At 38.4% G+C, this 15125-nt stretch overlaps 1 protein-coding gene across 1 annotated transcript; it reads right to left on the bottom strand.

The window, feature by feature from the left end:
• Positions 1 to 7251: 7251 nt before the first annotated feature.
• On the bottom strand, positions 7252 to 9393 carry LOC140239693 (uncharacterized). Its single transcript, XM_072319517.1, has one exon. It carries the CDS (start codon positions 9391 to 9393, stop codon positions 7252 to 7254), a length of 2142 nt encoding a protein of 713 aa, XP_072175618.1.
• Positions 9394 to 15125: the final 5732 nt, after the last annotated feature.

Genomic DNA, 15125 nt, shown 5'->3' with positions numbered 1-15125 from the left:
TACAATAATCTTATATGGACTGCACATTGTATATGTAACAATGTATGTCTGAAGAAAATAGAAAAAAATATGAAATAATGTATGTCAAAAATTCACGCTGTAAAGTCAGTCCGTATACCACTTGTAGCAAAAATACTTCATTATGCCAACGGCATTTGTTAGAAGGGACTATGTTCATTTTGACATGTATTAATTCATAACGCCTAATGAGTTGATTGTGGCCAAATACATTGATGGTCCATAGATTTTAAAACAATATTTCTACCCCATTCCTTCAGATTACTTAGATACCCCACAAAATAAAAAGCTTCCAAATAAACGACGGTTCTGATTGCAGTGATCATACTGTCAATCATTGCTAAAGTACTACTATGATTAACAAAAGACATTGGAATGCACCTTCCCCATAATAGACCCACACAACATAACTTGCATATTGTTTCCTGAAATCATTATAATCAGTAAAATGGAAACATGTAAGTTACGCAAGTTGGCCACATGCAGTACGCAACATTGAGGGCATCATGAATCATAATTCAACGTGCATTTGGATGTCGATACATGTACGCGATAAGTTTCACGTCATAAAGTGGGCCAGTGAGGGACAGGTGGACATCCATTCGCACTGAAAGTGGTCAGCTCTGTTTGTATAAAGTTATAATTTATTTATTCATGTTAGCAGACTCAGGCCGTGGCTGCATTGTGGAACAGAATTGTGTCTTGTCTGACAACATTCAAAAATGAAATTTAATAAATGAAGTGAAGCCTATAGAAAGAAAAGTATGTTAGCGGAGTGAACTGTTGAGTCTGTATCATTATCACTTCTGATGTACATAATCATTTGACATGGATATTATTATCTGTGTTTATATTCTGTGTTATCGCTATTATTTTATTAAATACAAAAAACAAATAAACATAGATAATCAACCATATTCTGCAAACAAAAATGAGAATGGTTAGGTATAGTTGGCATGAGATTTGGCTTGTCTTTAAATTGACACTGTTGTTTTTTTCTTGTCAAGAAACACATCGATCAATGAATGTACATGTACATAAAAGCCTTGAATCCATAACTGTTGTTATCTTTAAAAGTGAGCAACTGTTATTATGTACAATATTATACAACCATTGACTCTGATATTTTGCTCGCATTCGCTCTATGAAAGTAATACATACATTGTATTAGATGACAAAAAAGATCTGTACGGGAATGTGTCTTTGTGCCACTCTTTGATGGCATAATAATCTTATAGACAAATCAATTAAGTTCCGTCAAACACGATATTGTCTGTCGGAAACTCTACTTTCTCTATCTTTCCTAAGTCCAAACTCCATCCTTCCAAACCGCCATTTATTTCAAGTCATCTCCCCTTATGTAACAATGATGTATTTTGCAACTTGAAAGTAATGATAACAGCCACGAATTATATCTAATTGAAGATGATGTAGATTGGACATGAAGGTCCACAAAAACTCCATATGGATAGATAGCATTTAGAAAATAATGTTTTAATGAACTTGAAGCTCTTGAAACAGTCTCTTTTGATTGAGAAGGGGGATTCAAATTGTAACTCTTTAAACAATCAAACAAAGCAAAACAGAGTGGTCCTGTTTATTTGGACCACTTTGTTTTTCTTATTTTTTGATATCTCGACCATTTCATAACCGATTTTCATCAAATTAACTTTTGATTCCTCTTAGAAATATTCTACTCTTTCGTATCTCATATAGGTGGTTTTTAATTATCTCGCACAAAGTTAAAACATGAATATACCCATCTCAACCAAAATAATATCATCCTTTTGAATACCGTATGTGTATAGATGTGCCCGCACGTGTGATCAGTATGCGAGAAGGGAAGAAATATCATAGAAAATGTTTAATTTTCCTTCAAGTAATTCGAAGAAGGCAATTAATTAAAAAAATGAAAACTTTATATAAGGTTCATGCGAAAGTGATTGCACGTTATAATAACCTGATAAGTACTGCAGTCCCTTTATGGTTCCGTAAGTCAATTTTACATGACTTCTTGATAGTCAGCCGTAGTCAATACTTCAGAGTGTGCAAGTCGAATGTATTTTTTCTTATTTTTCATCACATGATTTAAACTATCATTTTCTGAAAAAAATATGCTCGTGTATTTCCATTGATGCTAGCAATGTAATGAAGAATATTGCGGTAACACCATCTTGCAATTTTGTACTGTTATTCTTGCTTGCTGAGGGAGAAGAAAAAACAAACAAAAAAATTACTGTCGTACATTGTATCCCTTTCAGAATATGAGAGTAATGTATTACGAATGTCATGTGGAAATAAAACCCCCCAGAAAACGTGACTTTTGATTGGGTTTATAAGAGTGAAGAAAGTCTGAACTATCTTTTCTCAAGAAAATTACGAGTAACGCTTGCAATACAGCTGTACACCCAAGATTCATCAAATCAATATAAACTAGACTTGGAATTTGTCAACACTGACAAATTAGGTGATCCGATTTTTTTTTTAGTCGATGATTCGAGTCCTGATCGCAATAGGCATGACCACACAGGTTTCATCTGTGTTTAATGACATTGACCGTGTGATGTTTTAATTCTCATTTAGAAAAGAGAGTCAGGTCTGCCATCTTTGGTACCAAATTCCGTTCACACTATAACGAGGATACAGAATGAAGTATATTTGATCATTGAGCCCACTTTGCACAGCCAAGATGGCATCTGAACAAAAAGTGATTACTTTGTGAAATGATCGATGTGACGTGGTTTTTGCGTGTGCAACATATGGGAGAGATAGGACATGTATTGACTAAAATACAGGATGAAACATTTATGATCTTTGACCCTTATTTACATGTCAAGACGGTGTCTGATCAAGTAGTTGTTATTTTATGAAATAATGTACGTACCATGAACTAAACATGTGCAAAATATGGGGGTGATAGGGGCTATTCTTCTTGAGTTATTGCAAAGAAAATTGGAGAAAGAAAGAAATATGAAAATACATCGAAGATAACCTTTAATTTTAACCACGTTTTTGGACGTGATCCCGACACCGTATGAAAAACAAAGGGGACACGTACGATAGCGCAAAGTCTCAGCTACAACATATTAAAATCTGGGAGAAATTCACCGAAGGGTAAGTGAGCTAGTACTCTTTTCGAAAAATCAATGATTTGAGTCCTGATCCCAATAGGCATGACCGTAAAGGTTTCATCTGTGGTTATGGACATTGGCCATGTGATATTTGGATTCTCATTCAGAAAAGAGAGTCAGGTCTGCCATCTTTGGTACCAAAGTCGGTATACACTATAACGAAGGTACATAATGAAGTATATTTGACCATTGACCCCACTTTGCACAGCTAAAATGGCATCTAAGAAAAAACTGGATATTTTGTGAAATGATCTTGGTACCGTGGTCTTTGTGTGTGCGAAATATTGGAAAGATAGGACATGTATTCACCAAGATACAGGATGATAAATTTATGACCTTTGACCCTAATTTACCTACCCAAGATGGTGTTCGATCAAGTAGTTGTGACCTTATAAAATAATGTACGTCACATGAACTAAACATGTTCAAAATATGGGGGTACTAGGGAATGTCTTTCATGTGTTATTGCAAAGAAATGTGCAAAAAGAAAGAAATATGAAAATACATCGAAGCTAAGCTTTAATTTAAGCAAAGTTTTTCGACGTGATTTCGACGTCGTATGAAAAAAAAAAAACGGAGGACACATTACCGATAACGCAAAGTCTCAGCTAACACATTAAAATCTGGGAGAAATTCACCGTAGGATAAGTTAGATAGTGCTCGATAAAGACAGTCATGTTGATTTTCATTTCAAGAAAAACTGCACTCCTATAGAGATAACTCGCAAATGGATCAAATTTGACAAGGTTACATTCAATCTATTTTTACGAGGTGAAGACTTCCTCCAGCGAAATTTTGGATTGATTAAAACTGATAGAGTATTAAATAAGCTACAGCATACTGAAATCTGGGTGAAAATTGACTAAGGATAAGTGAGATACGCTCGAGTAAACTTGAAATTTGATGACGTCATTTTGAAAATTGACTTGTTTTGATTTATTAAGAAATTTGATATCTTTTCATCATTTTTCCAGCATTGCCAACCCATGAAATGACATGTACAACTCATCAGCTTTCAGAATATGTAAAGAAAATGGGGGGTCACCGTCCATCCTGACGAGTAAAATCGGATTTAAAATTGGCGGTTTTTTGGCATTGTTGTACTGTATATCGCCATTGACGCGCGCGCGGAATTTCAACTTTGACGGGCCCGTATGACGTCATTTTGAGTGGGATTGACTTGAAACTTGGTAGAAATATTCCTTGACATTTCAGACATCCGACCAAAGTGAAAAAACGGGAAATTTTCATTGCATATGAGCTGTGCGTGCGTATATGTGCGCGCGCGTACGCGTCCGTCCGATTTTTTCAATTTTTCAAAAAATGCTCCAAATGGTCTGAAACGTGTGCAAAAAAATTTTGAGCTCGATTTGAGGATACAAATATTTCAACGCGCGCGTACGCGCACGTTTTAAGAGAAAATATGAATTTTGAGAATATGAGTAGAATGCGCATAACTTGAAATATATATGACGTAAATTTCATTGAAAAACTCTATTCCATTAGTGAGATATGATTGAGAATGTGTTTTCATATAATGACGTCACAGTGACGTCACGGTCGACTGATCACTATTATACATTAGATCTGTCGTCTTTGGGACATGATACATATATGGTATAATTTTGAAATTGATAGGAAGAGGACTTTCTGAGCTAACCTCTACACAAATTTTGTCCAGAAATAAAGAAGAAGAAGAACCAACAAAGAATCCGTACAGATACAGAAGGTGATCCGAGAGGATACTCGGATCACCTAATGAAGCTAAGCTTTGATTACTTAAGCCGAGTTTTTCGACGTGCTTTTGACGTCGTATGAAAAAACGGAGGACACATTACGATAGCGCAAAGTCTCAGCTACAACATATTAAAATCTGGGAGAAATTCATCGAAGGGTGAGTGAGCTAGTGCTCGATAAAGACAATCATGTCAATTTTCACATCTAGAAAAAATCCCTCCCATAGAGATAACACGTCATAATGACGATAAAGAAAGAAGTACATATGACCTTTGACCCCACTTTGCAAAGACAAGATGTCATCTGAGCAAAAAGTGGTTATTTTGTGATATGATCCTTGTCACATGGTCTTTACGTGTGCAAAATATGGGAAAGATAGGAGATGTATTCACCAAGATACAGGATGAAACATTTATGACCTTTGACCCTACTTTACATAACCAAGATGGCATCTGATCAAGTAGTTGTTATTTTATGAAATAATGAACGTGACATGAACTAAGCATGTACAAAATATGGTGTTGATAGGGTATGTTTTTCTTGAGTTATTGCAAAGAAAGTTGCAGAAAGAAAGAAATATTTCAATACAACGAATATAAGCTTTAATTTCAACCACGTTTATTGACGTGATCCCGACATCGTATGAAAAAACAAAATGCACATTAACGATAGCCCAAGGTCTCAGCTACAACATATTAAAATCTGGGAGAAATTCACCGAAGCATAAGTGAGCTAGTGCTCGAAAAAGACAGTCATGTCAATTTTCATTTCCAGAAAAACTGCACTCCCATAGAGATAACACGTAAACTGGTCAAATTCGACAAGGTTACTTTCAATTCATTTTTATGAGGTCATGCTGTCATTCAATCAAAATTGTGTTATTACATAACTGATAGAGTATTAAATAAGCTACAGCATACTGAAATCTGGGTGAAAATTGACTAAGGATAAGTGAGATACGCTCGAGTAAACTTGAAATTTGATGACGTCATTTTGAAAATTGACTTGTTTTGATATTAAGAAATTTGATATCTTTTCATCATTTTTCCAGCATTGCCAACCCATGAAATGACATGTACAACTCATCAGCTTTCAGAATATGTAAAGAAAATGGGGGGTCACCGTCCATCCTGACGAGTAAAATCGGATTTAAAATTGGCGGTTTTTTGGCATTGTTGTACTGTATATCGCCATTGACGCGCGCGCGGAATTTCAACTTTGACGGGCCCGTATGACGTCATTTTGAGTGGGATTGACTTGAAACTTGGTAGAAATATTCCTTGACATTTCAGACATCCGACCAAAGTGAAAAAACGGGAAATTTTCATTGCATATGAGCTGTGCGTGCGTATATGTGCGCGCGCGTACGCGTCCGTCCGATTTTTTCAATTTTTCAAAAAATGCTCCAAATGGTCTGAAACGTGTGCAAAAAAATTTTGAGCTCGATTTGAGGATACAAATATTTCAACGCGCGCGTACGCGCACGTTTTAAGAGAAAATATGAATTTTGAGAATATGAGTAGAATGCGCATAACTTGAAATATATATGACGTAAATTTCATTGAAAAACTCTATTCCATTAGTGAGATATGATTGAGAATGTGTTTTCATATAATGACGTCACAGTGACGTCACGGTCGACTGATCACTATTATACATTAGATCTGTCGTCTTTGGGACATGATACATATATGGTATAATTTTGAAATTGATAGGAAGAGGACTTTCTGAGCTAACCTCTACACAAATTTTGTCCAGAAATAAAGAAGAAGAAGAACCAACAAAGAATCCGTACAGATACAGAAGGTGATCCGAGAGGATACTCGGATCACCTAATTCGTCCTTGATGAGGACAAGACATGTATCAGGTATTGGGTGCGGGGATTTTATACAGTTCCATTATGCTAATCCATGTAATAATCCAGGGATATGATTGCTGCTCCTTGATATTATTCTAATGTCATCTGATGCTAAAACTTCTCATATCAATATGATCAAGGAAACATCCAACATTAAAGGGCAGATTCTGACATCACAAATAATATATATATATATGAAAAACCAAAACGGCAAATTCAGGAAACTCCTTCCTGCCGGAGGAGCTCGCAAGTCATAATTGTACAAGCAGGTAGTCGCACTCTTCGTCAGCGGCCAGGGTGCGAAAAAGATGTAAAATTAAATCCGTTTCTGAAGCAAACGTACAAAATACGTTTGCTCCTGGCCGAACGGATTTTTCAACTAACCTGCATTTCAAATGATCTGAGTAGGTGATGAAACCATGCGCGCGCGTTGCAAGAGTTGAACGCGCGTTGCCACAGTTGTACTCGCGTTGTTGGGCACCATGGTCATTGTCTCTGAGTAGGTATTATGACGTCGTATAGGTAGGCGTGGACCACTGAGTCTCATTTCTCATCAACCACAAGTGAAACGAGGCCCTCTCAGCACGGCTGCATGCTTCTCCTTCTACTCTCCTTGTCGTCCTCGTTTCACAACCTAGACGTCGTAGGACGTAGGATAAAGACCCATTGGAGAATCCACGGCAGCCGACCTCTATTGTCCAAAGGTCTACTTTCCATCTCCGTTTTTGAATCTCCAAAACGAGGTCTTCGTATTTGTCACGTTTTCTCTCGCGAGCTCTTTGCATGCCTGCTTCATCTGGTACAGTCAGTTCAATGATAAACACCTGCCTTTTTTCCTCCGACCATATCACGATATCCGGGCGTAGGCTGGTGACGAAAACAATTTGAGGGAAGACAAGTTTCTTGTCTAGATCAGCCAAGATTTTCCAATCGTTTGCCTCATCTAAGCACGAAGAAAAGGCCCTCTGTGATTTTGTCTTGCTTTGTTCACCTTCCCTCACAAAATTCACATGACATCGTTTGGCTGGAATAGGTTTGATGTTGCATTGTCCAATTTGATTGCTACATGCCTCGGCGATAACGCGCAGAACTCGATTATGCCGCCAAGTGTATCTTCCCTGTCCGAGACTCGTGGGGCATCCCGCGAGAATATGTGTAGTGGTGGCTCTCTCTTTGCACAGGTTGCAAGAGTCTTCATGCACTATACCCCATCGTTTTAGGTTAACGGGTGATGGTGTGGTATCATACGTCGCGCCAAGTAGAAATTGAAGGAGTCTAGGACTCGTGTCGAAGAGATTTCTCCATGAAAGCTTTCTCTGTCGCACATTTTCCCACGAAGTCCATGCCCCCTGTACCGACATCTGGACCGCGCGGACATACTGGATGTCGTCATGTTCCCTCACAGCTAAGCTGACGATCTCCGCGCGACGCTCATTAGGCTTAAGTTTAGAAACTGGTTTTCTGATTTGACCTGATCCTAGGCCCTGACGTCCGAACTGACCTCGTACCAAGTCTTCCATGCGAAGGGCGCCCTCGGCCCTTTCAATGGCTAGATCTGGGTTCCACTTGCGACCACACCTCACCTTCGGTTGAATTCTCGAAACTACTTCATCTGAACTTTGTTGAAGTTGCTGGGTCGCGTTGACTATCGTCTTCTTCATAGATGATACTAAACCTTCCATCGGCAGATGAAGCTTCGATTGATGACAGAACAATGCGATGTCGGTTAGAACTCTGCTCACTCCCAACCATCTCCGTAACTTTACGGCAACACACACCTCCATGCGTTCCACCTGGGATAATGGAACATCATATATTAGCAGTTTCCACTGAATCTTTGGAGCGATGAGGTGTTGGTATATCCAGCATTTCATCATGCCTGTTAGATGGCTTTTGTCGACAATCTTCAGTAAAGATGTCAGCTCCACGATTACGTCTTCACGAGCAACTTTGTCGTCAAGGCGGCCGTCTATGACACGTCCGAGAAATTTCACAGGTTTAGTCTGTACTCCTGGTATAAGTTGGCCATCTACTTCGAAGGGCTGAATATCCGCAACCTTGCCTCTCTCCATAACAAGGGACCTGGATTTCATTGGCTTGATCTTCATTTTGCTCCACTGCATGAACTCGTTAACCCTTGCTAGCACCGTCTTGGCAGACGAGACAGATGCAGTGAGGATAGTAATATCATCCATATATTCCTTTAGTACAGGAACTTTGAAGTCTTTTTCCTTCAGACGATATTGTGTGACGGGTGTGGGCTTCAGAAAATCGTTCAGCAGGTTGAAAGTGACAACAAAGAGGATCGGAGAGAGAGTACATCCCATGAAGATGCCGATAGAAAATTGCTGCCAGTCAGAAGTCCAATCTCGTACTGAAAACCTTGCATAAAGTCCAGCGTAGTAGTTTCCGACGAGTGTGACTAACGAAGGAGGCATGTGGTACCACTGCAGGGCAAATTTAATTGCTGCATGAGGGACAGACCCATACGCGTTCGCTAAGTCCAACCAAATAGCCGAGAGGTTCTTTTGAGACGTTTTGGCATCCTTGATGACCTCCCATAATGTAGATATGTGTTCCCATACACCTGGATGACCTTCAACTCCACCTTTCTGGATAGTCGTGTCAAGAAATTTGTTGGCTCTCATGTATTTCTCAATGCGTTTTGCAGGTATAGCAAAAAACAGTTTTGCTTCTACGTTAAGGAGCGAAATTGGACGAAAGTCAGAAATTGTCTTCTCGTTAGCAGATCCCGATTTCGGAATGTACACTCCTTCAGCTACTCTCCATATTACTGGTATCTTTTTCGTGCGCCATACTACCTGCATAAGACTCCACAACAAGCGAAGCAAGCGAGGACATCTCTTGTACATCTTGTAGGGGATTCCATTTTGCCCAGGTGCAGACGCGTTCCTTGTTTTCTTTAGAATGTCCTGAAGTTCATGAAAAGAAGGAGGTTCCTCATTGAAGGGCTCGGTTGGGGGTTCCACAGGAACGCTTCCTGGCCATGCCTGAAACTCCTTCTCTTCATTACCTGAATAGGTTTGACGCAGATGAGTATTTAAGTCGTCTTTGCTACAGTTAAGCTGTGATTTGGAGTCGCATGAAGGTTTAAGGACTTTCTTTCCTGTGCGATACGGGTTACGCATGAACTCCTTTCGTGTGCGCTTCCTTTCTCTTCTTCTTTTCGCTGCTCTTTCCTTTCTCCTTAGGTCTAGGATTTGGTCGTGCACTTGCTTTAGAAGTTCGTTAATTCCACTCTTCTCTGCGTCGGGAGCTTTCTTGTATCGAGTACGAAGAAGCCTCTGATGCTTACGAAGTCCTTTCAGCCTATGCTTTCTCCTGCTCATTTGAGGTATTTGTGGAGAAACTTTTGCAACTTTCACTCCAAAATGTTCTACAGCTACTGCATAGACATACGTATTGTATTTCTCAATCTTTTGTTCAATAGTGCCATACATAAAAGATTTTACTATTCTAGTAACATCTTCATCGAATGCAGTCCAAGCCGGTGAATTTGTCGTCTTCGGCCAATTTATGTTAGAGCGACGTTCCAGACTCTGCAAGACCTTTCGATCCTTAATCTCAAACAGCTTTTGATGAGTATTGTGGGGTTGATCCAACCTATATATATATATATATATATAGTGTGTGTGTGTGTAAGGTGTGTTTTCAGTTGCTAAACCCCTGGGCCGTCGCATCTTACTAGTGTGTAGGTGAGAATAAAGAAGAGGAGGTAGACGTAGCTTTTGATCCTCACAATTTGATTTTACTTCTCGAGCTTTCGGGCCCTGCCCTTTATCAAGACTGAGGACAGATCGGACAAATACATAACATGGATATTATATACAGAAAAAATAATAATGATGATCAAGACAATAGTGAAAATAATAACGACAATGATAGAGGCAGAGATAGCAGAAAATAACAACACTGATAGGAATGTATATGCCCATTATGCGTCAATCCTTACATAATATCCATGTTATGTATTTGTCCGATCTGTCCTCAGTCTTGATAAAGGGCAGGGCCCGAAAGCTCGAGAAGTAAAATCAAATTGTGAGGATCAAAAGCTACGTCTGCCACCTCTTCTTTATTCTTACACACACACACACACACACACACACACACACATATATATATATATATATATATATATATATATATATATACCTATCGGATATATGTTATTCTGGGCTTATAATATGAATGTATATGTTGTTGTTGGCATCCATTCGTCTCGAGAAACGATGGCTTCGCACTATATAGGCAAGAAGTTTGCACCGCTTGAGTGGCTGTAAAGTCCCACTCTTGAGTGACAATCTTTGAAGCACCTGCAGCAGATGAAGTCCCATGGGGCCAGTACTGAAGCAGCGTGCCCTTGCCTATATATATCATATAGGGCATAATAATTATATTTTACAGTGTAGTATTTATCTACTATATATATATATATATATTATGTATATCATATAGGGCATAATAATTATATTCTACAGTGTAGTATTTATCTACTTATATACACAACTTACATCAGAGAGAGAGAGAGAGAGAGAGGTGATTAAGACATAGAAGAGTAATCCGTAGGAAAAGGGAATGTCAGAAGACAAAGTCGGTTAATATAGATTCACTATATTGATAGTCCAATGACGATAAAATTCTTGTATATATTACGTACAAACACGCACGGGGAATAACAATGGGGATTGTGAAGAGAAGTTTACTCAATACACTGTATTATAGTCTCATATGCAAAACCCTATGCATGCGAAACAATATAGGTAGGACATCACGCAATGGTGTCATGTGACAATCAAAACAAGTGTATTGCAAATGATTGACATGAATTTGAATAAAACAAGTGTAGTTTACATTTTGCTGATCTCTCCATCCATAAGAATTCACCTTGCAACATATAATCATCCGGGACGAAACTGACACATTTTCCCCGTAGGTGGCTTGGCAGACTTTTATTGCACAAGAGCAGGTGGACAGCTCAAGAATTGCAACGGGCTTCCCGTTGCGTATACGTTTTAGATGATGATATAAGTACATTGTACATGATTGTGTACATGGCATGTACGTGTATATCCCGAATGACTGGAAATGCATGCATTTCGTGCAATTCGGCACCATATTTACAGGGGTTTGTCAAAATAATGTGTGTGTGTTTAACAGCATCTTCTTAGCTCTTGTGATTTTATTGCGACCAAATCATGACTTCCTGAAAAAGTGTCTTTTACATAGCCACAGTGTACTTCTTCTTCCCCTTTTCATATCCACCTGCTCTCTCTAAAAAACAAACAAACAAGCAAACAAAACCCCAAAGAGTGAATTTTTCACTCTTGAAGGAGTGAATAGAAGAAAAGAGTGAATTTCGAGTATTTTGCGTGAAAATGAACATTTTCACTGATTGTGGAGTGACCTCAGGGATCACTCGAAAATTTTGGAGTGATCCCTTAGGTCACTCCAAAATTAGTGAAAATTAACAAAATGAAAATGAACAAGTATTTTGATAAATATAAATTCAAATAATCACACGAGATAGTAACCATGAGCACTTCTATAGGCCTACATCCAATCAAATTTTCAAAATGTTAATTCCTCATGATAGAGTATAGGCCCTATCCCTACAGTCTCCCATCGGGCTGATTTTGGAAAGCAATACTTATATGAATAGGCCTGTCAATATATGTATATATATATATATATATATATATATATATATATATATATACATATACATGTAAATGACAGTAACCAATTAAGTTGATAATGTTCTTCCTGTTGGAAAGATGCATCATGTAAAAATCAACCATACCTTCAGATTCAGGGGCCGCAGAACATCATCGCGGGGGGGGGGGGAGGGCAGACCCAGCGGCCCTTCCCCCTCCCCCCCCCCCCCCCCCGCCCCCCAGCTCTTCCCTATACGGGAATACTCAGTAGAATGGAACTTTTGCAAATTCATGCTTTTTTGGGGTTCCTTTTTTTGACGAAAAAAAAAAAAAGAAGCGCTGGGGGGGGGGGGGGGGGGGGCTGCACCCCAAGCTCCCGGTTTTGCGGCTCTTGAGATAAACAACCAGTTTCCCAAGTGTGACAGACTCTTATAAATAGGCTATTTACGTCAAACGTATTTTACAATATGGCATTCGACCTGTTCACGATTTAAGACATGGTAATCAGCAAGGTAAACGTCCAAAACCGATGCTGAGCAATTCACACACTACACAATGGTATAATATTGTGTATAGGCCTACGTGTGATCTGTGTGTACGTGTAGGACCCCTATGTGTGTGTGTGTGGGGGGGGGGGGGGGGTTCGGGGATGGTACCGTGCTCGTGGCTGGTGGAAGAATCAATCGGACGGAAAGCTCAGTGAAAGTCTGGGGTTTTTGTTTAATTTTCCTTTTATTTTTTTTTCACAAAAAAGGGTGTGTGTGTGTATGTGCGTGTGAACGTGTGCGTGTGTGTGCGTGGGGGGGGGGCTGAAGGCGTAAGGGCGGGTGGGGGTACATGTTGGTGTTTGTGTGTGTGGTGAGTGTGTGTGCATGTGTGTGTTAAAAAAAAAAAAAAAAACCAAGAGCGGATTTCGTTTCCTTGGTTAAAAGAGTTACAATGTATGTTTGACATTATTTTGCACAATGTTTGTTTCACTGCATTTTACCTTTATTTAGTGTAAGATTGACATCATTTTGTAGGGCCTACTATGTTGTGTATAATGCAGTTTGTCTTTGCATAATGTTTTGTTTTTGTTTTTATGAAAGTGAATATTGTAGTTTGTCCTTGCATAATGTTTTGTTTTTGTTTTTATGAAAGTGAATATTGTGATATGAATTTGAACGAAATTCGAATAGAGAATATATAAAAAAAAAAAGCCGTAGCCGCTCCGCCCCCCCCCCCCCCCCCTCCACGGCTTTTGCTCCTGCTGAAGGCACGTAAAATTAATCCGCTTACCGACAATGTATGGGGATTAACATTTCACCTGATGAATTGTTTGAAAGAGAGCATTCTTTGCAGTTTTGTGGGATGACTAAACAATGAAGAAACAAAATCCTGTACTGTATAGAAAGGATTAAGGCCAGCCAGCCAGGGGGAGTTAACTGTTGCCCTCGTCTCAACCTTTGTCACGCATGTGATTTTTTGTTTACATCGCACGTACACTAACTCAGCATGCACACATTTACTATGGCAAGCCTTCTACAAATTTATTGTCATTCCTTTATTATTATTATTATTCAGAAGTCTATAGACATCAACAATTGAATCCGGTAGGCTTACATGTGCTTTTGATGAGAAAAAAAAAATATTAAAGGTCCTGTTTACCTTTGGGAACAGTGATATATATATAAAAAAAAAAATCAAGATACACTTTGTATTACATTCAATGTCTATGTTTAGGTCTGTTGTACCACCAAACATCCTATAAATTTTCGCCACAAGGACCAAAATAATATTCAAGGGGATATCTGGATTTTTCTCAATAAACGGTAATTGTAGACGCTTTAGTCTGAAAGCATTTTTATTATAAATATTGTTCAAATTTTGTATAATTAACAATACCTAATATTGATTTTACTGATTAAAATTTTGGGCGCTGTTCGTTATTCCGATGGTTTGTTATTCCGAAGGATTGTTAATCTGAAGGTTTGTTAATTTGAAACACACAAATTCCCTATGCCTAGAGGTTTGTTAATCCAAACATTTGTGGCGTTATTCCGAAGGATCGTTATTCCGAAGGTTCGTTAATCTGAAGGTTCGTTAATCCGAAAATGAAATAGGGTTTGCTACTCCGAAGGCTCGTTTATCCAAAAATGAAATAGGGTTCGTTATTCCAAAGGTTTGTTAATCCGAAAATGAAGTAGGGTCGCTATTCCGAAGGTTCGTTGATCCGAAATGAAATACGGTTCATAATGAACCTTCAGAATAACAAGCCTTATTTCAAATTCGGATCAACGAACCTTCGGAAAAGCAAATCTTAATTCATTTATGGATTAATGAACCTTCAGAATAACAAACCCTATTTAATTTTCGGATTAAAACAAACCTTTGGAATAATGAATCTTCAGAAAAACGAACCCTCGGAATAACAAACCTTTGGAATAAAGATCTATCGGAATAACAAACCTTTAGAATAACGAATTGTAACCAAAATTTTTACAGTGATTGTTTCTATTCCTAACTCACATTTTTAGAACTATTTTAAAGCACTAATGCTGGATTTTTGTTTCATCTGCAAATAAAAAATTATGTCTTTAAACCTACTTTGGATCAACACCTTGATTTTTGCAGCTCAAAATCGGTTTTTGATATGAAATTCTTGTTAGAAAGAGACTGACAATAGGAATTTGATTCTAAAATGTCAAGAAAAGGTTTTTTAAAGC

Source organism: Diadema setosum, chromosome 16, assembly GCF_964275005.1.
Source record: "Diadema setosum chromosome 16, eeDiaSeto1, whole genome shotgun sequence".
Classification (NCBI taxonomy): Eukaryota; Metazoa; Echinodermata; class Echinoidea; order Diadematoida; family Diadematidae; genus Diadema; species Diadema setosum.
Note: the sequence above shows the minus strand (reverse complement) of the source record. Positions and strands in the feature narration are given on the sequence as shown.